General features: G+C 51.0%; 1 protein-coding gene and 1 long non-coding RNA gene across 3 annotated transcripts; both read left to right on the top strand.

Moving 5' to 3' along the window:
• The first annotated feature begins 38 nt into the window (after positions 1-38).
• On the top strand, positions 39-10,610 carry LOC138987853 (uncharacterized). The gene is made up of 4 exons (XR_011464134.1): positions 39-879; positions 8,501-8,612; positions 10,070-10,257; positions 10,418-10,610. It is a non-coding gene; the product is annotated as an uncharacterized lncRNA (long non-coding RNA).
• Positions 10,611-11,206: 596 nt separating this feature from the next.
• Positions 11,207-14,418, top strand: ARSA (arylsulfatase A). Of its 2 annotated transcripts, none has more exons than XM_070370064.1 (9): positions 11,207-11,324; positions 11,699-11,936; positions 12,124-12,364; positions 12,445-12,663; positions 12,738-12,907; positions 13,200-13,324; positions 13,417-13,544; positions 13,808-13,910; positions 14,001-14,418. In XM_070370064.1, exons 2-9 carry the CDS (start codon positions 11,719-11,721, stop codon positions 14,318-14,320), a joined length of 1,524 nt encoding a protein of 507 aa, XP_070226165.1. In that variant the 5' UTR covers positions 11,207-11,324; positions 11,699-11,718; the 3' UTR covers positions 14,321-14,418. The 2 variants fall into 2 exon arrangements, with proteins under 2 accessions (XP_070226165.1, XP_070226166.1); XM_070370065.1 differs by having other exon boundaries at positions 11,219-11,324; positions 11,685-11,936.
• Positions 14,419-24,570: the final 10,152 nt, after the last annotated feature.

Here is a 24,570-nt window from a genome sequence, read left to right on the forward strand (position 1 = left end):
GAGTTGCGATGAGACTGAAGAAGGAGGCTGTATCTCCCCACAACCAGCCTCAGAGCAGCCCCAGGCCTCCAGGCTCTCCCTGCAACCCAGCCCTTGACCTGGGTGGCCAGACACCCACCTGTCCACCGAGACGACCTCATGGGGACCCCTTCAGCCTCCCCAGGGGCCCATTGGACTTGATACACCCAGTACCATGAATGCCGCGCTTTCAGGAGAAAACCTCACATCTGAGAAGCAACCAACACATCCCTGGTCTCCAGGCTCAACTGGGCCTGCTGTGTCAGGGCCAGGTCCACAGAGCACCTGGCCCAAAGAATGGGCACATAATGAACAAATTCCAAGCTGGCACCACTCCCCAACCCACCGCCACCCTGGCAAACGGCAAAAATCCCAACCCCCAGAAGCACCTTTCCCACAGAATGTCCTCCTGGCCCTGAAGCCTGGTGGGTTGATGGAGCAGGAAGCCCAGGGACAGGCTATTTTGTTGAGAATAAAAGACCCCAGCCTCCTCAGCACCTCCCAGCCCAGCCCTGCCTCTCCGCCCTCCTATCTTAGTCCTTGAAGGCAAGGAGTCCCCAGACCCCATGGCCCTTCCATCAGGGCTAAGATTCCAGAAAGACTCATGGTTCTCCCAACCCCACTTCCTCCCAACACAGGTTCGGAAGCCCAGGGCCTGTGGAAGCTCATGTGGGCAAAGCATCCGGAACGTGCCTGGCACAGGGTCAGACCTCTCCAGTGGAACACTGCCCACCACTCCGTGGCCCCCCAGGCCCCCAGCCACTGCAGAGGCCGTCTGTGCCCGCACCCTCAAGGTCCTAAGCAGCCCCGCCCCGCAGGCGGGCAGAGCACCCCACCTGCGGCGTCCTGTTGGCCTTCCTGGTGAGGCTGTGTCCCCCTCCCTCACCACGCCCTCCTTTCACACTCCTGGGCCGCTTCCTCACCCAAATCCCAGCTTTTCCCTCCCTCTCGCGGTGGCCTACAGAGGCCTGGCCCACAGCCCCCTCTTACTGCGAGCCCTGCAGGCCTGGCCTCACGCCCGGTTTCCATGATGGGGCTGGAGTGGGGGGCAGGGGGCGTCCTGCCGTCTGACCCTCCCCAGGGGCCTGTCTCCCCTCCTGTGCTATTCCTCTGCCCCGACTCTGGTCTTCCCTCCACAGCACCCTAGTGTCTGCCTGCCCTGAAATCACTTGTTGCTTATGGTCTAGGACCTGTCTTTCCCCCCAGGATGCGGGCTCCCCGTGGGGCGGGAGCTTTCCTGATTTGGTACACCCCTGTGTCCGAGGCCCTGGGCTTAGTCCGAGCTCAGTGGACATTTGCTGAACTTTCATCTTCAAACTGTTCACACCCAACTCTTTCTGTTCAGGGCAGAGCCTCTCCAAACTCAGAGCAGGTTGTAGGGGCAGAATGCCTGAGTATTCTGTCTGGACCTGGTGCAATGCTTCTGGTTAGGTTTCTGTTTTGTTTTGTTTGCTTCAAGTTATTTAACATCTGTCAGTATATTTAGGTCCAATTTCATCCTAAGTCTGATAAGTTTTATTTTTCTAGGAATACAAATCTTCTGCTGAAGAATCAACTTTTCATTCTGCTAATCTATTTCTATTTTGTTTTCTTCTGTTTCTTTCTTTCTACCGCTTTGATTGTTGTTAGGATCCTTCTTCTAATTTCTTCAGCTGGGTACCGAATTCAATTTTTAGTCTTTCTTTTCTCTGACAATGAGTGTTTAAGGTTATAAATTTCCAAGTTCCACTTTAGTTATGTCCATTAAGTCGGGTCTTAGTTTTGGCATGTGGGATCCAGTTCCCTGAAGGGATTGAACCCAGGCCCCTGCATTGGGAACTCGGAGTCTTGGCCAGTGGCCCAGCAGGGAAGTCCTCCATCAAGTCTTAATAAGTAGCACTTTTAATTTCACCTTGTTGATTTTCTAATATCCATTGTATTGTTTGCTTTAGGGATTACTGAAAAGTATGCTACTTTAAGCTTTCAAATGTATAGTAGGTTTCCTTCTTTTTATTTATTTCTTTTTGAGGAAGGACTCGCCCTTAGCTACTGATTTCTTTTTTGTTGTGTTATGATCAGAGAAGATGATCTGCATAATACTGATCTTTGAGTATATTTGACTACAAATACAAATATAATTTATTTGTTAAAAAATAAAAATAAATATAAAAAAATACAAATATAAATATATTTGAGTATATTTGAATAATACTGACTTTATAAAGACTTTCTGGTTGCCATGTATGTGGTTCAATAGGAATTGTTGGATGCAAGGAGGTATGTATGTGTGTGTGTGTTTGTGTGTGTGTATATACATATATCTCCATATATATCTCCAACAATATACACACACATAAAATCATACCTCCATTGTATCAAGTTTGTTAATTGTATTATTCAAATATTCTATGTCTTTTCTAATGTTCCCTTTGCCTGATTTATAAATTACTAAAAGAAGTGGGATAAAATTCCACTTTAGCAGCCTCTCCACGAAATTTTGGGATTTATATGTCTTTGCCATTTTGGGATTTATATGTCTTTTCAGGCTTTGCTTTTAATGCTAACAGATTTAGAATTATTATAGCTTTCTGATAAATTATTCCTTTTATCATTATATGGTACCTTATTTGTTCTTAATGATGCTTTTTGCCTTAATTTTTTTTCAGTATTTAGCCTAGGCACAGCACTGTTCTGTGAGTGTTGACCTCATATATCTTTTCCCCTCATTCTCCTTTTATTCTTTCTACATTTTATACTCTTAGACGTGCTTCTGGTAAGTAGTGTGTGTGGCCATTTTTTAAATTAACTTTAATGGTGTTTTATGATGATTATTGATGTGTTTTACCTGATTTTTGCCTTCTTATTTTGTGTTGTCAGTCAGTATTTTTTTGGTTTTTTGTCTATGCTGCTTTTTTCTCCCTTTGGGCTCTTCCTTTGATTGATCACGTTATCTTTATTCCTCTTTCCCTCAACTCCCTTTGTTTTTGGAGTTAAACATTCTTTCTATCATTTTCATAAATACACTTAGATTTGTAACATGTGGGATTAACAAAGCCCAAAGTAAAGGCTGTCCCCCTCCCCCTTTCCTGCACTAGAGGGGCTCAGCCTTAGCCTCAGGCCTTTGTCCACATCGTCATATGCAACCCACTCTTTACTCACTTTCCTTCTGACTTGAATTTTCTTCTTCCTGAAAGTAGTGACAAAGTAGTGACTTTGAAATGTCTTATTTCACCCTTATTTTGAGTGATAGTTTAGCCAGTGTAGAATGCTAAATTGACAAAATATTTTTTTCTCAATACTTCGAAGATTTTTCTCTGTGTGTGCTGTATTCTGGATAATTTTTCTACTTCTGGCTTCCATCTCACTGATTCTGTTTGAGTTTCATCTGTTATTAAGTCACTCAGTCGTGTCCGACTCTTTGCGACCCCGTGGACTATAGCCCACCAGGCTCCTGTGTCCATGGCATTCTCCAGGCAAGAATACTGGAGTGGGTTGCCATTTCCTTCTCCAGGGGATCTTTCCGACCCAGGGATCGAACCCAGGTCTCCCGCATTGCAGACAGATGCTTTAACCTCTGAGCCACCAGGGAAGCTCTCATCCATAGGTTTTATTCCCCCCACCCCATAGAGTTTTAAATTTCAGAGACCATAAATTTTATTTCTGTAAGCCGTACTCAGTACATTATCAAATCTGCTTGTTCCTTCTTTACATTGACTTTTTCTTTTTATTTAATGCAATTTTTTAAAGACAAAAGATTTCTTTTGTCTTTAGTTATTTTTAAAACATTTACTTTAAAGTTCTAGTCAGTAGTTCACATATGTGAAAGTTTTGGTGGTCTAATCTCACTTGTAGTATCTACCAACTCACTCACTGCAGGGGGACTGTGGGTTCTTTCTGTGACAGTTTTGTGACTTGGGGTTATGAACTCAGCTGGGCCTGGGAGGCCTAGATGTGTCCCTCGGAGGAGTACAACTAACCCAGGAGCTGTTTCATGTTAGTTTCTTGGCTTGGTGGTCCTGGGGACTCCAAAGGGTAATATAATGAGGACTCCAAACCTGGGGGCCAACAGTGGGTACAACTTAACATGGAGACTTCTTCGCAGAGAGGTCACCACAGGCTTTATGAAAACTGCTTAAATAAGAGAGAAATATATAGTAATAATTATGAAATGGATTACTCCCCAGATTTTTGAGCACTACATGTCATCCCAAGTGTATGACGTGTATGAACTCATTCAGTCATCACTAAATCACTGAGCCAACCCGTTACTGTCCTCATGTAACAGATGAGGAAACAGAGCAAATTAGAAACAACTCACCTTGTCCGAAGTCGCATGTGGTGAGTCAGTGGAGAAACCAGGACTTGGAACACCACAGTGGGCATGTGACCCAACAGGGCCGATGAGAATCCTGTTCTGGAGGCTCAGGCTCGTAGCTGAGGGAAGAAACCCTTTCTCCACGCTTGGGACACATGGGAGAAATGAAGCTCAATAGACACTAGTGACCAAGATTGCAGGCTTGGGAAAAAGCAGCCCTGGGAGGAATATAGACACGGGAGACAAGGAAGGTTCTGAAGAGGCTTTGAATCTCCAAACTTAGTCCCTGAAATCTGCTTTTCTCTCTTTTGGCTCCGAGAGCCAAGGGTACCTGAAAGTCCACACAAAGGAGAGGGGAAAGGCCTCTCTAAAAGGGAACGTGACTGTAAGAGAGGTGGAAGGGCTGGCCTTGGGCTGAGCTGGCATCCCAGCTCAGCCACCAGATACCCTGGTGGCCTGGGAAAGCTTCCTGGCTTCACTCTGCCTCCCTGTGAGCTCTGGTGTGTTAGGGATAATGGTAGGACTTGATTCATTCCCTCCCTCATTCAGGCCACATGCCAGGCACCTGCTCTGGGGCTGACGAGGTGGCTCCAGCTCCCCCTGGGCCCTGGTGCAGGTTAGGAGAGCGCGTGGGTGTGACATGCTCACCATGTACCTGGTGCCTAGTGAACACATTCTAATATAACCATAAAGCTAGTTCTGTGAAGACCTCCAAGACTGTCTAGAACTAACACCAAAAAAAGAAGTCCTTTTCATCACAGGGCATGGGAGTACAAAAGTAGGATGTCAAGAGATACCTGGATGGAAGAGGGCATGGCAACCCACTCCCGTATTCTTGCCTGGGAAATCCCATGGACAGAGGAGCCCGGCGGGCTTCAGTCCATGGGGTCACAAAAGAGCTGGATATGACTGAATGACTACATAACAACAACAGACACACACACACACATATATATATATATATATATATATATGTCTTTATGTATTATAACTGAATCAATCTGCTGTATACCTAAAACATGAATTAATTATACTTGAATAAAATATAATTTTAAAAAGAAAAAAAGAGAGATACCTGGAATAACAGGCAAGTTTGGCCTTTGAGCACAAAATGAAACAGGGCAAAGGCCAACAGTTTTGCCAAGAGAATGCACAGGACAGAGCACGCTGGTCTGCCAGCAACACAAGAGAGGACTGTACACATGGACGTCACCAGATGTCAACACTGAAATCAGATTGTTCATATTCTTTGCAGCCAAAGATGGAGAAGCTCTGTACAGTCAGCATAAACAAGACCTGGAGCTGACCGTGGCTCAGGTCATGAACTCCTTATTGCAATTTCACATGCTAGCAAAGTAATACTCAAAATCCTTCAAGCTAGGCTTCAACAGTATGGGAATCGAGAACTTCCAGTATACACGCTGGATTTAGAGAAGGCAGAGGAACCAGAGATCAAATTGCCAACATCCATTGGATCATACAAAAAGCAAGAGAATTCCAGAAAAATATCAACTTCTGCTTCGTTGACTATGCTAAAGCCTTTGAGTGTGTAGATCACGACAAACTGGAAAATTCTGAAAGAGCTGGGAAAGGCACCTGACCTGCCTCCTGAGAAACCTATATGCAGATCAAGAAGCAACAGTTAGAACCGGACATGGAACAACAGACTGGTTCCAAACTGGGAAAGGAGCATGTCAAGGCTGTATATTGTCACCCTGCTTATTTAACTTCTATGTAGAGTACATCATGCGAAATGCCCGGCTGGATGAGCCACAAGCTGACATCAAGATTGCCGGGAGAAATATCAATGACCTCAGATATGCAAACAATACCACCCTAATGGCAGAAAGCAAAGAGGAACTAAAGAGAAAAGGTGAAAGAGAAGAGTGAAAAAGCTAGTTTGATATTCAACATTCAAAAAACTAAGATCATGGCATCCCTTTCCATCACTTCATGACAAATACGTGGGGAAAAAATGGAAACAGTGACAGATTTTATTTTGTTGGGCTCCAAAGTCATGTCAGATGGTGACTGTAGCCATGAAATTAAAGATGCTTGCTCCTTGGGAAAAAAAGCTATGACAAACCTAGACAGAGTATTAAAAAGTGGTGAAAGTGAAAGTATTAGTCACTCAGCCATGTCCAACTCTTTGCAACACCATGAACTATAGCCCACCAGGCTTCTCTGTCCATGGACTTCTTCAAGCAAGAATACTCAAGTGGGCTGCCATTCCCTTCTCCAGGGGATCTTCCCCACCCATGGATCAAACCCGGGTCTCCTGCGTTGCAGGCAGATTCTTAACTGTCTGAACCGCTGGGGGAAGCCTTAAAAAAAAAAAAAAGTAGAGACATCACTTTGCTGACAAAGGTCCATATAGTCAGAGCTATGGTTTTTCCAGTGTACAGGTGTGAGAGTTGGACCGTAAAGAAGGCTGAGCACCAGAGAATAGATGTTTTCGAACTGTGGTGCTGGAGAAGAGAGTCCCTTGGACAGCAAGGAGATCAAATCAGTTAATCCTAAAAGAAATCAACCCTGAGTACTCACAGGAAGGACTGATGCTCAAGTTGAAGCTCCAGTATTTCGGCCACCTAATGCGTAGAGCTGACACTGGAGAAGACCCTGATGCTGGGAAAGATTGAGGGCAGGAGGAGAAGGCGGAGTCAGAGGATGAGGGTTGGATGCATCATTGACTCAATGGACATGAGTTTGAGCAAACTCTGGGAGACAGTGAAGGACAGGGAAGCCTGGTGTGCTGCAGTCCATGGGGTCGCAAAGAGTCAGACACAACTGAGCGGCTGAACAACAACAACAGCATTTCCAAATGTTTTACAATAGAGGTGTTTTTGATTGTGTTGTTGGAAATCTGTTTTTTGTATTCAGTCACAGTAGTCAGCACATAGAAATGCTTAATGATGGGTAACTGAACAAAAGGACATCCTGCATTTAAAATGTTGATTACTCACAAACACACACACCAAAATATGAGGGTGAGGCACTAGGAGTAGAGCAGTGACCAAACTCATAAACACACACACCAAAACATGCGGGTGAGGCACTAGGAATAAAGCAGTCACCAAACAGCCCCCCTTGGCCAACCACGTCCTCCCCCTCACTGGGAACTGTGGCTACGGGCTGTCTCTCACCCCGTGTTCTGACATCGCCCATGTCTCTCCAAGGGATCCCTCACACTATGGCCTCCCAGTTCCTCGACCTCTCATCTCACTAACTGTAAAAGTCAGGGTTTAGGTATAGAGCACGGACCCATGTACGACTGCTTTGAGCTGAAAGGGATTTGGTACATGGAGTTGGTGCCTGCAAAGTCATCGGAAGTCCTGAAAGAAGCATCTAGCCTGAGCTCCTAGAAATACACTCTCCCTCAGCAGCGCCACAGAACTAGTCCCCAGGGATTTACTTTTTGCCACATTCAGCAAACTGAGATGTCCGAAAGCTGATATCCCACCTGCTGACTCCAACAGACCACCCCTCTGAGTCTGTATTTCCCAGCCCCTTTTGCATCTAGGTAGGGAGGGCCAAGTCAAGAGTTCTGGAATCGCGGCCACTCCTAGGCCTAATCAGTAAATACCTCCTTCTTATCCTGCCTGCTCTCTATTTAGCCTTCTGCATCCAGGATGATCTTAAATCCATGAGTCAAAAATGGCAGCAGTTCCTCAGCTACCAGGGAAGCCCCTACTTCCTCTTCTATGGGTCCCTAAATTCCTACATGGAGCAGAGACTCACCCACCCCTATTTCTGCTTATGTTGCAAACTGGATTTTCTGTGACCAAGAAGCAAATATCTGTTGTGGTAAGTCACTGAGATTTGGGGGTTTTATCTGTTAAGGTAGCTAGTGTTTCCTCAACTGTTACAGGAGGGGAACCCCAGGAGCCTCGATTTGGGCCTACAACCTTGAGTCCTTGTCTAAATCAGCAGGTAGTATTGTGTTGGCCTGCTGCTCAATACATGTATTAGAATGATATGCTTAAGAACCAGGGAAATTAATACAAAATAAATTCACATAATCACCGCATCCACGGTGAGATGGACTGTGGCCCCATACGCTTGTCTTGTGTGACCTCCAAAGCCCTCTCTGATCAGTGGACTATGGGGGCATGAGAATGTCTGGGAAGTGGTATTCACTCAGAATTAGTGGCCAGCAACCGCTGAGAACCTGACTGTCCCTTCCCCTAGAGCATGGCCATCCTGGCTGAAGGCCATACCTCCCTCCAGGGAGGCCAGGGAGAAGACTCAGTACCGCCTTGGGTGTTTCCACCAGGTCTTTCCCTCTGGCAGCTCCAGGCCGGTGAGTGACTCATGTCCAGGAATTGGATGTGGAGCTGCATTGTGAGTCAAGTCTGGGCCACGTGCCCGAAACCTAGGGTCTTTCCACCCCCAGCCCTGTGGCCACTGGTGCTACCCTCTGTGTTTGTCCCGGAGTATGACTCGATGGCCAGGGAGCCAAAAATCTCTGAGGCCATGCCATCCCGCCTGGCCCTGTGGCCCCTGCTGCCCTGCAGTAGCCAGCTCCCCGGAGTGTAAAGCGTACTGCTGCTCCCCCCTCGACTCCGGAGCGCAGCTCGCTGTCTCCAGACCCTCACGGAGGACAGCGGGGGGACACCTGACCAGGTCACGCACAGTACACTTCTTTCTCTCTGTCTATGGGTGCCTTTTTCTCTATTAAACCAAAGAGGTTTCCAGCAGCTTGGCCTCGTTCACTTGGGCTGTTGTGAGCCCTGGTTTTAAAAACCAGAGCACACTCAGCATCATCCGAGGCCCTGGATCTGAATCCAGAACCTGCTCCCTGTTAGATCTGACTGATCTTTTGCCTCCAATATCCTGGGGTTAGGAATAATGGTTGTTGAGGCCAAAGAGGAGGGAGCAGACCCAAGGGGGGAAGTGGAGGCCTGCACTCAGGGCCCTTGGCATCCTGGATCCCTGACATCAGCCATTCCCAGGAATCACCACAGAATACCTTCATATGGGCCAAGTGCTGCACCAGCCCCCGGCAGGCCCAGGAAATAGAGGCCCCTCCCTTGTTCCAGGTGTAGAAAGACCAGACCGGCACCGCTCACAAGGCCCCTCTCTTAACTGTGGGTGTTAGTTCCAAATTAACAATGTCCAGAGCCACTTCCCGCACCCTGGCAGGCTGCCTCCCACTGGGGCTCTGTCCCAAACTGACCCTCCTGCCGGTTCCCACAGCAATGCCAAGAAAGGCCCACAATCGCGGAAAGACTCGGATGCCCACAGAGCTCAGCTTTGAACAAACATAGATGGAGGCACACACGTCCTCTCCCCACCCAGAGGTCAGGGCTGCCTGCCGTGGGCACACGCCTGAGCAACCTCCAGAGTCTGCAGGGGAAAGTGCCAGCCATTTGCATAACATTACAGCAGCAGGCCGGCTCTCCCGAAGAATAAGGGTAGTTCCCAGCTTGCAGCAGAAAGGGAAGAAAGAGCCTTTGGCTTATTCCTTTTAAACTCCAATTCACAGCGCCAACCAGCTGTGATAGTTCCAATTACAGGTTCAAAGATTTCTGGGCCATGGAAAAACTTTCTGTCCTGGCCACCCACCCCATACTGCTCCCACGCACAGGCACAGAACCCATGCTGGAGTGTGACACCAAGGGGATGGTTCACAGGAGCCCCTTCCATTCCCAATGAGGCCAGCAGAAGCCTGGAGCCCAGCCCCGTCTCAGGGAGATCCCTGCCCTCAAATTTTGCTCCTTAGTACTGCCTCTAGTCTTAGCTTTCATCTTTCACCAGGAAAATGCCAGCTCCACAGCTGGGCTTCAGTGGAAGCTGTGTCTTGGCCCCACCCCAGTGACCAGAGGCCTTACAAGGACCCTGTCCATGCTCCCGCTGGCACCAGGGACAGGAACTATGAGAAACCCTCTGCAACAGCAGCCCACATCCTGCTGGTCCTGAGGTCCGACCCTGTTGGGGAGCCTGAGGTCAGAGAGCTGCCCCGGGGAGGGTTCCAGGGAAAAGATGTCCTACCGGAGCTGCTGTGGGGAGGCACTCTCCGGGAGGCACTGACCTTGGGGTGTTTAGTTACACTGCGTAAGATACCCGCCTAACCGCCTCGTGGGGCGCTCTCTTACTTTGAAACAGCTAAACAATCTGGGGACCAAAACCGTGAAGTCACTCATACAAGGCTGTCCAGTGATGGGCCAGGACCGGCATCTCTGTGGATGAGCCCTTCCCATTGGTGTGACCCGGATGCAGAGAAGACACCGCCCTCCAGATGCCCCACCACCCCCCTGCCCGACACACACACACACACACACACACACACATCACAAATACACCACACCCCCACCACACACACACACACACACACACACACACACACACACACACACACGCCCCATCACACCTGCACCACACACACACACACACACACACACACACATCACAAATACACCACACACACACAAACCCACCCACCACACACACCACACACACAGACACACATACGGCCCACCACACCCCCACCACACCCACATACACACAAACGGAGGGGGAAAGGTTGGAAAGAATTTTTGATCTGTTTCAATAAAACACCAAACATAGCGTTGAAGGAAAAGCCAGCAGCCCGCGGACTCCACGGTTTCCGTTCCGATTTGCTCATTCCACACTCTCCAGGCTCAGGGCCTTTAAGGAACACTAGCGCGCCGAGCGCCAACACTAGGATCCCTCCTGCGCGCGTCTCACGCGCCGCCCGCCTCCAGCGCCGAAGGCCTCGGGGCGCAAACCCGGGCGGACCCGCCCCGCCCCGCCCCCTGTCGGAAGGGGCCCCGCCCCCCAAGCGGCGTGCTCCTCCCTCCCAGCGCCGTGCCCCGCCCCGGGGCGGGCCGCGCGGGAGTCACGGGTCAGGGGGCGGGGCGGGGCGGGGCGGGCGGGGCGGGCCAGGCCGGGCCGAGGCGGAAGCTCCCGAAGGGCCCGGCTGGCTGGTGTCCTGCGCTTTCCACCTCTTCGGTCCTGAACTGCTTTTGTCCCGCTTCGTGGGCCCCCGCGGGTCAGTGTTCTGGGACTTCTGCCCCCTGACCACGAGCCTAGGCGGGACCTTTAGCAGAAGATGGTCAGATCTCCACCTGAGAGTCTGAACGTGTCCTGGCCCTTTAGGGTCTCCAGGGAGTTAGATCCCGGGCTACAGGCTCCTGGGTTTTGTTGGGGTGGAGGGTCTCCGGGTGCCGAGGCATCTGGAAAGGGGTTGTCTCCGTCGAGGGAGTATTTGGGTCTGGGGTTTCAGCGGAGGGTAGTGCCTGAGCCTGGGTTCTTGGGGGAGGTTAATGTCCGGGTCTGGGGAGTGGGTAGCGCTCAAATCTGGGGTCTCCGAGTTAGAGCTTGCGGAAGCCAGTTTGCCTTCTCTCCCAAGGGTCTCTGTTACAGGCCTGTCTGTGCGGTGAGCCATGGAGGCTCTGTGGACCCTCACTCTGGCCTTGGCCGCAGGTCTGGCTGCTGCCAGCCCACCTAACATCCTGCTGATCTTTGCTGATGACCTGGGCTACGGGGACCTGGGCTCCTATGGGCACCCCAGCTCCACCACTCCCAATCTGGACCAGTTGGCCGCAGGGGGTCTGCGGTTCACAGACTTCTACGTGCCTGTGTCTCTGTGCACACCCTCCCGGTGAGGAAGGGAACCGGGAGCCCTCACCCCTGACTGTTAGGTTCCTCCCAGATTCACTCCGGAGTGCAGAGGGAGGAGCAGGGTCTCTGTCTCTATAGAGAAATTCACGTCTCTGTTTTCTCCTCTCTCCCCTTCTTATCTGCATCTTGGTTTTGCCCTGTCACATGGACTCTGACTTGCCCTGCAGGGCTGCCCTCCTGACCGGCCGACTCCCAGTTCGGATGGGCTTGTACCCTGGAGTTCTGGAGCCCAGCTCCCGAGGGGGCCTGCCCCTGGATGAGGTGACCTTGGCTGAGGTCCTGGCTGCCCAAGGCTACCTCACAGGGATAGCTGGCAAGTGGCACCTTGGGGTGGGGCCTGAGGGGGCCTTTCTGCCCCCCCACCACGGCTTCCATCGATTCCTGGGCATCCCATACTCCCATGACCAGGTAGGAACCACCAGGGTCCTTCCCCTTGACCCCAGAGCCCCACCCCGCAGTCTAGACCACTGAAGGAGCTGCTCCCTCAGGGCCCTTGCCAGAACCTGACCTGCTTCCCCCCGGCCACCCCCTGCGAAGGCATCTGCGACCAGGGCCTGGTCCCTATCCCACTGTTGGCCAACCTGTCGGTGGAGGCACAGCCCCCTTGGCTGCCTGGACTCGAGGCCCGCTACGTGGCCTTTGCCCGCGACCTCATGACTGACGCCCAACACCAAGGCCGCCCGTTCTTCCTGTACTACGCCTCCCACGTGAGTGGCCGTGGCCCCCCCGCCCGGGCTCCCCGTGACGCCTACCTGGTGCTAACTCCAGTCTCCATCCTCAGCACACCCACTACCCCCAGTTCAGTGGGCAGAGCTTCCCAGGGCACTCAGGCCGAGGGCCATTTGGGGACTCCCTGATGGAGCTGGACGCAGCTGTGGGGGCCCTGATGACAGCTGTGGGGGACCTGGGGCTGCTTGGAGAGACGCTCGTCTTCTTCACTGCGGACAACGGGTACTCAGCAGGGGCAGGGGGCTGCTCTTCCCATGTTGACGCTGGCCAAGAACCTAGTGGGCTAAGGGGGTCTTGGGAGTTGTTGGCCATATATGGTGACACCCGGGTGCATGTGGGAGCCTGGCAGCTGTGAGTACATGGAGGTGCTGGTCTTGGGAAGACAGGGAGTGGACAGACACGTGCTGGCCATTTATGTGCAAAATGTGTGACTTATCGGTCTGGGGCTGGGGTCCCTGAGGCCGGCTGGAAACCCTGGGCTCCTCACTGCTGACGTCCTCCCTGTGTGTCCCAGGCCTGAGACGATGCGGATGTCCCATGGTGGCTGCTCTGGCCTCCTGCGATGCGGAAAAGGAACCACTTTTGAAGGGGGCGTCCGAGAGCCTGCCTTGGCCTTCTGGCCAGGTCACATCGCTCCCGGTCAGTTTTCAGGCCTTCTGCTCCTGGACTCCTGGTCCCATCTTCCCGGCCCTGATCACAAATGGAGTGACTGTACAGCCCTCTACTCCCAGGTGTGACCCATGAGCTGGCCAGCTCCCTGGACCTGCTGCCCACCCTGGCAGCCCTGGCGGGGGCCCAACTGCCCAATATCACCTTGGATGGCGTTGACCTCAGCCCCCTGCTGTTGGGCACAGGCAAGGTAGGGCCCGTGAGCACATAGCCACAGCTCCCCCGACCCCCATCCTGACCTCCCTTCCCCCCACCCCCACCAGCCACTCACCCTCCCAGAAGTGGGTGTGGGCAGCTCCTGAAGTCCCTGGGGCCAGGTGGACACTCTGTTGAGCTGCATCCTACAGGTGCCAGCCAAGGGCTTCTGGGTGGACAGGGAGCCAGTGCACGCCCAGGGCCCAGCACGGAGCAGACAGTGCTGGGCACATGCAGACCCCCCGACTCTGCCTCCAGAGCCCCCGGCACACCCTCTTCTTCTACTCGGCCTACCCGGATGAGGTCCGAGGGGTCTTTGCTGTGCGGAGCGGGAAGTACAAGGCACACTTCTTTACCCAGGGTAACCTCCTCTCCCCCCAGCCCCGCCCACCCCTCCCAGCCCCCGAGCCCAGCCCCCCTGCCCTGTGCACAGATGTGCGCCCCTCCCCAGGCTCTGTCCACAGCGACACCACTGCAGACCCTGCCTGCCACGCCTCTAATCCTCTGACTGCCCATGAGCCCCCGCTGCTCTTTGACCTGTCTGAGGACCCTGGTGAGAACTACAACCTTCTGGACAGTGTGGATGAGGTTGCCCCAGAGGCGCTGCAGGCAATGAAGCAACTTGAGCTGCTCAAGGCCCAGTTTGATGCTGCCATGACCTTCGGACCCAGCCAGATGGCGCAGGGTGAGGACCCCACCCTGCAGGTCTGCTGCCAGCCCAGCTGCACCCCCCGGCCGTCCTGCTGCCACTGCCCCGAGTTCCAGCCCTGAGGGTGCAGACGGAGGCCGTCTGGGGTTCCTGGCTGTGCTGTGGGGGTGTGGAGGTGGTTTGTACCCGAGAACTCTAATAACACCAGCTGACACTTGTGTGATAATTTGTGTGATCCTTGTGAGAGCCCTGAGCTAGGTGTTTTTCTCCCTGTTACATGTGAGGAGCCTGAGGCATGGAGAGTCCAGCGACTTGCCTGAGGTTGCCCAGCCTGAGAGAGGGCCACCTTCCTCCCCCTGGTGATCGCTTGTGTCAGTGCACACAAGCGTGGCGGCGAGTGCAGCACAGCGTTCGCCGGAGCAGCACTAGGGGCTTCTGTGTGCCAGGGGAGGGTGGGGAGGGGGCGAGAGAGTGGCAGAGACCAGACCCTGAGAACACAGTGCCCGAAAGAGCCAGGTTTTCCCCGGCGGAGAAGCACAGGAGCCAGACCTGCCTGGCTCTGAGAAGCCTGTCTGCAGTTGGGTGAGGAGCCGCGCATCCTGCGTGGTGGAGTGGTCAGCCGGCGTGGTGACGTGGGCTGGGGGCCCCGCTCCCAGAAGGCACAGGAGCAGCTCCAGAGGCTGCCCTCGGCCCCTGGCGCCTCCTCCAAAGCTCCGAGCTTCCTGCCTGCGCACACGTTTGCAGTCTCCTGGCTTCACCTCTGCCCTCACAGGAGCCATTCTCCACCAAAGTAATCGCTTAAGAGATGTGCCGGTTTGGCTCCATCTGCTCAGAACTGCAGGCTTCCCATTGTGCTCAGAACCCAGACTCCTCGGGTGGCCTGCCATGCCTCACCCATGCCCTCGTCCCTTAGCCCTGGCAGCTGGCCAAGATGCCCATCCTTGACGCTGTCTGGCACCTTCTCTGAAGAAAGTGCCCCCTGACTGCCCACTGCATGCATCTGCACAGCAGCATGTAGCCCTCACGGGTCACCTGTGTGTGTACTGATATCAGGGCCCCCTGCTCACTCATGGTTCAGTGAGAGGAGTGGCTGTGCTGTCTTCATGTGGACCAAACAGCCATCCCCTTCTACTGATGGAGTCCACCCTTTTGTTGGTGGGCTGAGACCTCTTGACCTCTCAGATGCAGTCTCTCCCGGTCCCAGGAGAGTGGAAGCCAGTCTTAGCCACTCGCAATCCAGTGATTGGCCTGAGAAGGGTGTGTAACCAAGGATCCTTGTCAGAGAAAGCTCAGGGCATCTGCTGGAGCCCAGGGTCTTGTTCAGCATCATCCCTGGAGATGGTGAGGACGATGCTGTGTCATTGCTGGCCCTGACCAGACACTGTGCAGCTGCTAATCAGCATCCCCAGCCATGTCCCTCCGGAGCTCATAGTGTGAGAAGACAAACCAGCCTCCTAAACCGCGGCTACTGGCTTGTCTGTTACTTGCAGCCAGAAGCAGTCTTGCTGGTTGGACATGTGAACGGGACGTGTGGAGGGCATGTGTCTAGGTGCAGGGGCCCCTTCTGTGTTCTCCATGTGACCCGTCACTTCTTGTCTGGCTTGGGTGCTGCACTAGCCATGCCCAAATCCCACTGCATCCTGGAACTGCCCCTCTGAGGCTGGCATAGGGAGGACACACGTGCACAAGTGCTCTGGACGTGCCCACCCCCTGCCCCCTGCACCCTCCTCCAGGGGGCCTGCAGGCACCTCAGGGTGCCTTGGTTTCAGGATGAGGACAGACAGGAATGGAAGCAGGTGCACGATCTCTGTATCACATCCAAACTCCAGCAAGACTGAAGGAATGCCAACCCTCAGGCACAACCTGCAGGCACCTGGTTGCCCAGCTGGGTTGTGAGCATCACCTCACTAGTTCCACAAGCCTTTACTGGCATAGGGCTGGGGCACGGATCAATAGAGGGGACTCATCTCTGCTCCTGTGGGGTTTTTAAATTAAATAGATATTTACTTGGTTGCACTGGGTTGTAGTTGCAGCACACAGGATTTTCATTGTATGTGGGGTCTTTATGTCGTTTGAACTCTTAGTTGTACCACGCACATCTAGTTCCTGCACCAGGGATCGAGCCCAGGACTCCTGCTGTAGGAGTGTGAAGGCTTAGCCACTGGACCACCAGGGAAAGTCCCGCTCCTGTGGTGTTTAATGACTAGCAAGGTGATGAGCATCAATCCTGAGCACCCAGACAGGGTGGAGTTCAGTGCAAAGACGCCTAGACTCCCCAGGTTTTGGTGTGTCAGAATTGACTGGGTACAACAGGAGGGAGCCATCAGATGCTACTGAAGTTCCCTCCTCGACTAAGGGCTAGAAATGTGGTGTGTACTCATGCATAAAGCACTGAAGCTACACACTGGAGATTTCTGTCCTTATGACACCACCCTTATGGCAGAAAGCGAAAAGGAACTAAAGAGCCTCTTGATGAAAGTGAAAGAGGAGGGTGAAAAAGCTGGCTTAAAAACATTAAAAAAAAACGAAGATCATGGCATCCAGTCCCATCACTTCATGGCAAAGAGATGGGGAAACGACAGAAACAGTGACAGACTTTATTTTCTTGGCTCCAAAATCACTTCAGATGGTGACTGCAGCCATGAAATTAAAAGACGCTTGCTCCTTGGAAGAACAGCTATTACCAACCTAAAGAAAGTGAAAGTGAAGTAGAAAGTGAAAGTGAAGTCGTGTCCGACTCTTTGCGACCCCATGAACTGTAGCCCACGAGGCTCCTCCCTCCATGGGATTTTCTAGGCAAGAATACTGGAGTGGGTTGCCATTTCCTTCTCCAGGGGATCTTCCCAACCCAAGGATCGAACCCAGGTCTCCCGCATTGCGGGCAGACGCTTTACCGTCTAAGCCACCAGGGAATCCCATGATCCAACCTAGACAGTGTATTAAAAAGCATAGACATTATTTTACTGACAAAGGTCCATCTAGTCAAAGCTATGGTTTTTCCAGTAGTCATGTATGGATGTGAGAGTTGGACTATAAAGAAGGCTGTGTGCCAAAGAATTGATGCTTTTGAACTGTGGTGTTTGAGAAGACTCTTGAGAGTCCCTTGGACTGCAAGGAGATCAAACCAGTCCATCCTAAAGGAAATCAGTCCTGACTATTCACTGGAAGGACTAATGGTGAAGCTGAAGCTCCAATCCACCTGATGCGAAGAACTGACTCATTGGAAAAGACCCTGATGCTGGGAAAGACTTACGGCAGGAGGAGAAGGGGACGACAGAGGACGAGATGCTTGGATGGCATCACAGACTCAATGGACATGAGTTTGAGCAAGCTCTGGGAGTTGGTGATGGATAGGGAGGCCTGGCGTGCTGGGGTCTATGGGGCTGCAAAGAGTCAGACATGACTGAGTGGCTGAACTGACTGATAATGTTGCAGCTGAAGATGGAGACGCTCTATGCTGCTGCTAAGTCACTTCAGTTCGTGTCTGACTCTGTGCGACCCCACAGACGGCAGCCCACCAGGCTCCCAGTCCCTGGGACTCTCCAGGCAAGAACACTGGAGTGGGTTGTCATTTCCTTCTCCAATGCATGAAAGTGAAAAGTGAAAGTGAAGTTGCTCAGTCGTGTCCGACCCCCAGCAACCCCATGGACTGCAGCCCACCAGGCTCCTCCACCCATGGGACTTTCCAGGCAAGAGTACTGGAGTGGGTTGCTGCCGGGGTCCAGCCCCGGTGGACCCAGGGAAATTTGAAGGAGAGATGGCTTTGGTGATCAGGATATGATAGCTTTAATTAAATATTAATTAGAGATATAAAGAGTAATAGAATGAGGATAGCTCAGTAGGAAAATTCAGTGGAGAAAAGAGGCTGAATAATTTGGTTTACGTGGAAAACTAGTAAAATTCCAAGGCAAGGAATTTGCGTCACCTACGTAGGCCGCAGGCATCCTCCCGTTCTCCCGAAGGAGAGGAGACACTAAGGCCTCCCCGGTCAGATCTTAGAAGCCCAGGCATAATTAGTAGGCTTGACAAGCCTTCACGCCCCAGATGGGAATTCAGCCAGAAGGTGAGAGAAAGTCTTTTGAGGAACTGATCCCATTTTTTATTTGTCCAGGGTCTGTTTTTATACACTGAGATGTTACACAAAAGTCACGATTTTATTAAAGTCGGATGCTCCATACAAATATATACAGAGGTCTTAGGGGTGTTACATCATCTTCTGGCCAGGGGGCCTGCTGACGATTTATGACCCTCTCCTTGTGACAGCGGTCAGTGCACCAGAACACTTATTTCTCCAGGGGTAATTATTCTTAAAACAGACGCCACCTTCCGAAGGCACCAGATAAAGTTACATTCCTATAGGGTGGGGGTGTAGTGGATTTTAATTAAGAATTTACTTAGCTTAAGGTCTAACGTGATTAATATCAAAGGTTAACACTTATTTCTCTTATATGTTAGTTATATTCATTAATGTGTATAAGGGGCAAGGGATATGGAGATGTAGCCGTAAACATTGGCTCAACAAATGAAAAACCCTTCACCAATACAATTTCTAATCAGCCCACTATACTATACTAATAGTTTTCTAACTTCTCTAAAGCACCTGTTTTTAGAAGGTTTAAAGCATCTCGTGCCTCTCATGGTTGGGAGGCTGTGAACAATCACATGTGGCCGGACAAGCCTGTCAGGCAGGCTAGAGAACCTTCAGAGGAGTTTGTAGGTTAAAACACTCCTGTCACACCCAGGAATTATTATTAACTGGAGCTCTAAGTTAACTCCTTCTCCAAAAGAGGTGGTGGGGGACAGCCCCCCGTAAAGTCAGAGGTGTAGGTGAGAGCACAAAGCAGTAAAGTAGGCAGGCTCTGGTTTTGGGGGTAGATGCTCCAGAATTTCCGGGGGGACTCCTGAGGCCCGATCCCGCCTTTGCGTATGTCGAGCTTCCTTCCTCGTGACCTTTGCCATGGGCGGAGGTCCTCACGCTGGCTCCCCGAAGGTTGCCATTGCCTTCTCCAACAGAAGCTCTATACAGTCAGCAAAAACAAGACCAGGAGCTGACTGTGGCTCAGATCATGAACTTCTTATTGCAAAATTCAGACTTGAAGAAAATAGGGAAAACCACTAGACCATTCAGTTATGAAAGTGCAAATTGCTCAGTCGTGTCTGATTCTCTGCGACCCCGTTGCCTGTATAGTCCCTGGAAATCTCCAGGCCAGACTACTGGAGTGGGTAACTGTTCCCTTCTCCAGGGGATCTTCACAACCCAGGGATCAAACCCGGGTCTCCTGCATTGCAGGCAGATTCTTTACCAACTGAGCCACCAGGGAAGCCCAAGAATATTGGAGTGGGTGGCCTATCCCTTCTCCAGCAGATCTTCCCGACCCAGAAATTGAACCGGGGTCACCTGCGTTGCAGGCAGATGATTTACTAGTTGTGTAAATCAAATCCCTTATGATGATACAGTGGAAGTGACAAATACATCCAAGGGATTAGATCTGATGCAGTGCCCGAAGAACTCTGGATGGATGTTCATAATATTGTACAGGAGGTGTTGATCAAAACAATCCCCTAGGGAAAAAAAATGCAAAAAGGCAAAATGGTTGTCTGAGGAGGTCTTACAAATAGCTGAGAAAAGAAGAGAAGTGAAAGGCAAAGGAGAAAAGGAAAGATATACCCATCTGAATGCAGAGTTCCAAAGAACAACAAGGAGAGATAAGAAAGCCTTCCTAAGTAAACAATGGGAAAAAGACTAGAGTCCCCTTCAAGAAAATTAGAGATACCAAAGGAACATTTCATGCAAAGATGGGCACAATAAAGGACAGAAATGGTATGGACCTAACAGAAGCAGAAGATATTAATAAGTGGCAAGAATACACAGAAGAACTGTACAAAACAGATCTTAATGACCCAGATAACCATGGTGGTGTGATCACTCACCTAGAGCCAGACAACTTGGAGCGCAGTCAAGCGGGCCTTAGGAAGCATCACTGCAAACAAAGGTAGTGGAGGTGATGGAGTTCCGTTTGAGGTATTTCAAATCCTGAAAGATGATGCTGAGAAAGTGCTGCACTCTATATGCCATTAAATTTGGAAAACTCAGCAGTGGTCACAGGACTAGAAAAGATCAGTCTTCATTCTAATTCCAATGAAGGGCAATGCCAAAGAATGTTCAAACTACTGCACAATTGCACTCATCTCACATGCTAGCAAAGTAATGCTCAAAATTTGCCAAGCTAGACTTCAACAGTACCTGAACCGAGAACTTCCAAATATTCAAGCTGGCTTTAGAAAAAGCAGAGGAACTGGAGATCAAATTGCCAACATCCATTGGATCATAAAAAAAAGCATAGAAAAGGCAAAAGAATTCGAGAAAAGTACACTAAAGCCTTTGACTGTGTGGATCACGACAAACTGTGTAAAATTCTTAAAGAGTTGGTGCCGGGAGCCTGTGAGGCATTCCACTCGTGACAAAGGTCATGAGGAAGGAGGCTCGGCATACGCAAAGGCGGGATCGAGCCTCAGGAGTCCCCCCGGATATTCTCGAGCATCTACCCCCCAAAAACCAGAGTCTGCCTACTTTATTGCTTTGTGCTCTCACCTCTGACTTTACTGGGGGCTGTCCCCCACCACCATCTCGCTCTCTCTGTCAAAGAGTTAACTTACAGCTCCAATTCATAAAGTTCCTGGGCAATTAGGAGTGTTTAAATCCAAACCCCTCAGGTGGCTCTCTAACTCACCTGACAAGTTCACCCGGACTCCTACAGCTATGCATACGATTGTTTACAGTCTCCCAGCCTCGAGAGGCACAGGAAGCTTAAGATATTCAAATAGCTTAGAACCTCTCAGAGAGTTAGAAACTGTCAGAATAAACTAGTAAAGGATTTCATTGATGAGCCAATGCTTGTTGCCAAGTTTCCACATCCCCTGAATTGTATCCTTGAATGTGTATTAATTAATACAGTTGGTATGTAGAAAAAATAAGTAGTGGCCTTGGTGTTAGTAACTTTAGACCCTTAAGGTAATAAATTCTTTCCTTTGTTGTAAACCCATTACACATCCGCCCTATAGGAATGCAATTTTATCTTCGGAAGATGGTGCCAAACCTTAAAATAATTACTCTTAGAGAAAACAAGTCTTTGTTGATAAGTCTTTGTCAAGAGTCATAAAATGTTAATAGGCCTTCTGGCCAGAAGATGATGTAAATCACCTAAACCATTTGTATACGATAAATTTGCAGGAAAGAAACCCTGGTTTTTGATAAGGATCAAAAACTGCTGACTTTGCATCCCCTATTATCCTCTATGTGTAACTTAGGGTATAAAAGCCCCTGTTGAAAATAAAGCTACGGGCCTTGCTCACCAACGCTTGGTCTCCCCATGTCATTCTTCCCTTTAACGTCCAGCTGAGTCTCCATCTGGAGCGCGGAACCCACCACGCGTACTAATTATGCCTGGGCTTCTAAGATCCGACCGGGGAGGCCTCAGTGTCTCCTCTCCTTCGGAGAGAACGGAAGGGCGCCCATGCCTACGTAAGTGGTGCAAACTTGTTGTCTTGAAGTTTTATTGGTCTCCCGCGTAAACCAAGCTACTCAGCTTCTTTTCTCCACTGAATTTTCCTAGTGAGCTATCCTCATTCTATTACTCTTTATATCTTTGATAAATAAATAAATAGTCGCCGACGCCATCTCCCCTTCAAATACCCTGGATCAGCCGGGGCTGGACCTCGGCAAGTTGGGAATACCAGACCACTTTACCTGCCTCCTGAGAAATCCGTATGCAGGTCAAGAAGCAACAGTTAGAACCGAACATGGAACAACAGACTGGTTCCAAATTGGGAAAGGAGTACGTCAAAGCTGTATATTATCAACCTGCTTGTTTAACTTCTATGCAGAGTACGTCATGTGAAATCCCGGGCTGGATGAAGCATAAGCTGGAGTCAAGACTGCAGACAGAAATATCAGTAACCTCAAATATGCAGATGACACCACCCTATATCAGAAAGAGGAAGTAAAGAGCCTCTTGATGAAAGTGAAAGGAGAGTGAAAAGTTGGCTTAAGACTCAACGTTCAAAAAAAGAAGATCATAGCCTCTGGTCCCATCACTTCATGGCAAATAGATGGGGAAACAATGGAAACAGTGACAGACTTTATTTTGGGGAGCTCCAAAATCACTTCAGATGGTGACTGCAGCCATGAAATTAAGACACTTGTTCCTTGGAAGAAAAGCTATGACAAACCTAGTCAGCATATTAAAAGCAGAGACATTACTTTGCTGACAAAGGTTCGTATAATCAAAGCTCTGGTTTTTCCAGTAGTCATGTATGGATGTGAGTATTGAACCATAAAGAAAGTTGAGCATCAAAGAATTGATGCTTTTGAAGTGTGGTGTTGGAGAAGATTCTTGAGAGTCCCTTAGACAGCAAGGAGATCCAACTAGTTCATCCTAAAGGAAATCAGTCCTGAATATTCATTGGAAGGACTCATGCTGAGGCTGAAGCTCCAATACTTTGGCCACCTGATGCAAAGAGCTGACCCATCAGAAAAGACCCTGATGCTGGGAAAGATTGAAGGCAGGAGGAGAAGGGGACAACAGAAGACAACATGGTTGGATGGCATCACCAACTCAATGGACATGAGTTTGAGCAAGTTCCGGGAGTTGGTGATGGACAGGGAGGCCTGTGTGCTGCAGTCCATGGGGCTGCAGAGTCAGACATAACTGAGCGGCTGAGCAAAACAAAAGATTTTATAGTTCAATGGAAATGAAAATTTAATCATGACTGTGTCAGTTATATCATTAAAAAACTTACCCGTTATAAATGCCACAAAGGAAGAGTCCTTGGCCCCACGGAAGCATAACTGTGGGCTGAGGTAATGACTGAAGCGGTCAGGGCTGCCTCCCTGTCTGCCGAGCCCTAAGGCAGGGCACTCACATGTGTGCGTGAGGCTCTCCCCTCCCCTCCCCTCCACACAGCGTTTGCTATGATGCTTTGAGAGCAGAAAAGCTTGTTTCTCATCATTGTAGCTGTGTTAGCGCCATGCACCCTCTTCATACAGACACCGGTATGCAGGCATGCACCCACAAACAGGCATGCACCCCTGACACAGACACACACTCACACGTTACACACGCATTTAATGGCCCCAGATGCTGTCCAAAATGTCCCCGCTCTGCTGCTGTTGATTTGAAAAGCAGCTCTGGGCTTCCTTGCTGGCTCAGTGGTAAAGAATGCGCCAGGCAGTGTGGAAGACATGAGTTCAATCCCTGGTCCAGGAAGATCCCACATGCCCCAGGGCAGCTGAGCCACGACTACTGAGCCCGCGCCCTCCCGCCTGCGCTCTGCAAGAGAAGCCACAGCAACGGGAAACCGGGCACCACGGCGATAGAGGAGCCCCCACTTGCCACAACTAGAGAAAAAGCCTTCAGAGCAACGAAGCCTCGACACGGTCAAAAAACTAAATATAATTTAAAAAAATAAAGCAACAGCCCTTTCCCTGTGAGCCTAAGACCATCCACGCCCCTAAGCGGCTTCCTCGGGAGCCCAGGCCCCTCTGCCAGGAGCTACTTTGTTGGGATGAACAGAACAGCAGGCTGTGGGTGCCACGGTTTCCCCTCAGGCAGTGGGAAGGAAAGGAGGGGTCCCAATACCACCCCCCTCCCCCGACCCTGTGACCTTGACCTTGACGTGACCGCAGGGAGACCACCCTCCCATCGCCTTCCCATTGTCCCTCTTTGCTCAGGTGCTTGCTTGTCCCCCAAGTGGCCAGAAGGGGAAGCAAAAGGGGGCATCTCCATGGAATAAATGAATTCCGCCTCTTCCCTGAATGTTGTCCCGGAAGTCATGCATCCTGTTAGGGTACCCAGGCAGGGCCTGCAGCTCACTCTGAGGGGGGCCTGATGACCAGGTGGGTGTGCCTGCCCCTGCTGGGGTCTGTACTCACCGTGACTCCTGCATCCGACCCTGACCTTCGTCACACCTGCACACAGCCTGGGATGTCTGGAGAGTCCTGTCAGCCCCCCGACCCCTGGCCTGCTGAAGGGGCAGTGATAGCAGAGGGAGGAGGCATGCATTTGTGCCCCCAGCCTCCTGGGCTCTTTTCCGTGGAGACCCCCCTGAGGTGGTCACAGCCCCGGGGGGCCGAGGCACAAGCCTGCCCCACCGCCATCCCACCCACCCCGCCAGGGGGACAAGTGGAGTCCCTCTGCTCAGAGGAACAGACCCAGGAGGGGGAGCAGAGGCAGAGGGACACGGGGCTGGGGAGGGTCCGAGATGACAGGGCCCTGGGGGGCAATCTCTGGCTGGGCCCAGGGTCCTCGGCAAGGGTGCAAATTCCCCCCGTCTTGCACACCCTACAATGCTGTGGCGTGAGCGGCCTCACCAG

The sequence above is a fragment of the Bos mutus genome, chromosome 5 (assembly GCF_027580195.1).
Source record: "Bos mutus isolate GX-2022 chromosome 5, NWIPB_WYAK_1.1, whole genome shotgun sequence".
Taxonomy (NCBI): domain Eukaryota; kingdom Metazoa; phylum Chordata; class Mammalia; order Artiodactyla; family Bovidae; genus Bos; species Bos mutus.

Coding starts and splice junctions, on each gene's coding strand:
- ARSA (XM_070370064.1), top strand. CDS start 11,719: ATGGAGGCTCTGTGGACCCTCACTCTGGCCTTGGCCGCAGGTCTGGCT. Junction 12,664..12,737: donor TCCTGTACTACGCCTCCCAC/GTGAGTGGCCGT, acceptor CTCCATCCTCAG/CACACCCACTACCCCCAGTT. Junction 13,911..14,000: donor GGCACACTTCTTTACCCAGG/GTAACCTCCTCT, acceptor GCCCCTCCCCAG/GCTCTGTCCACAGCGACACC.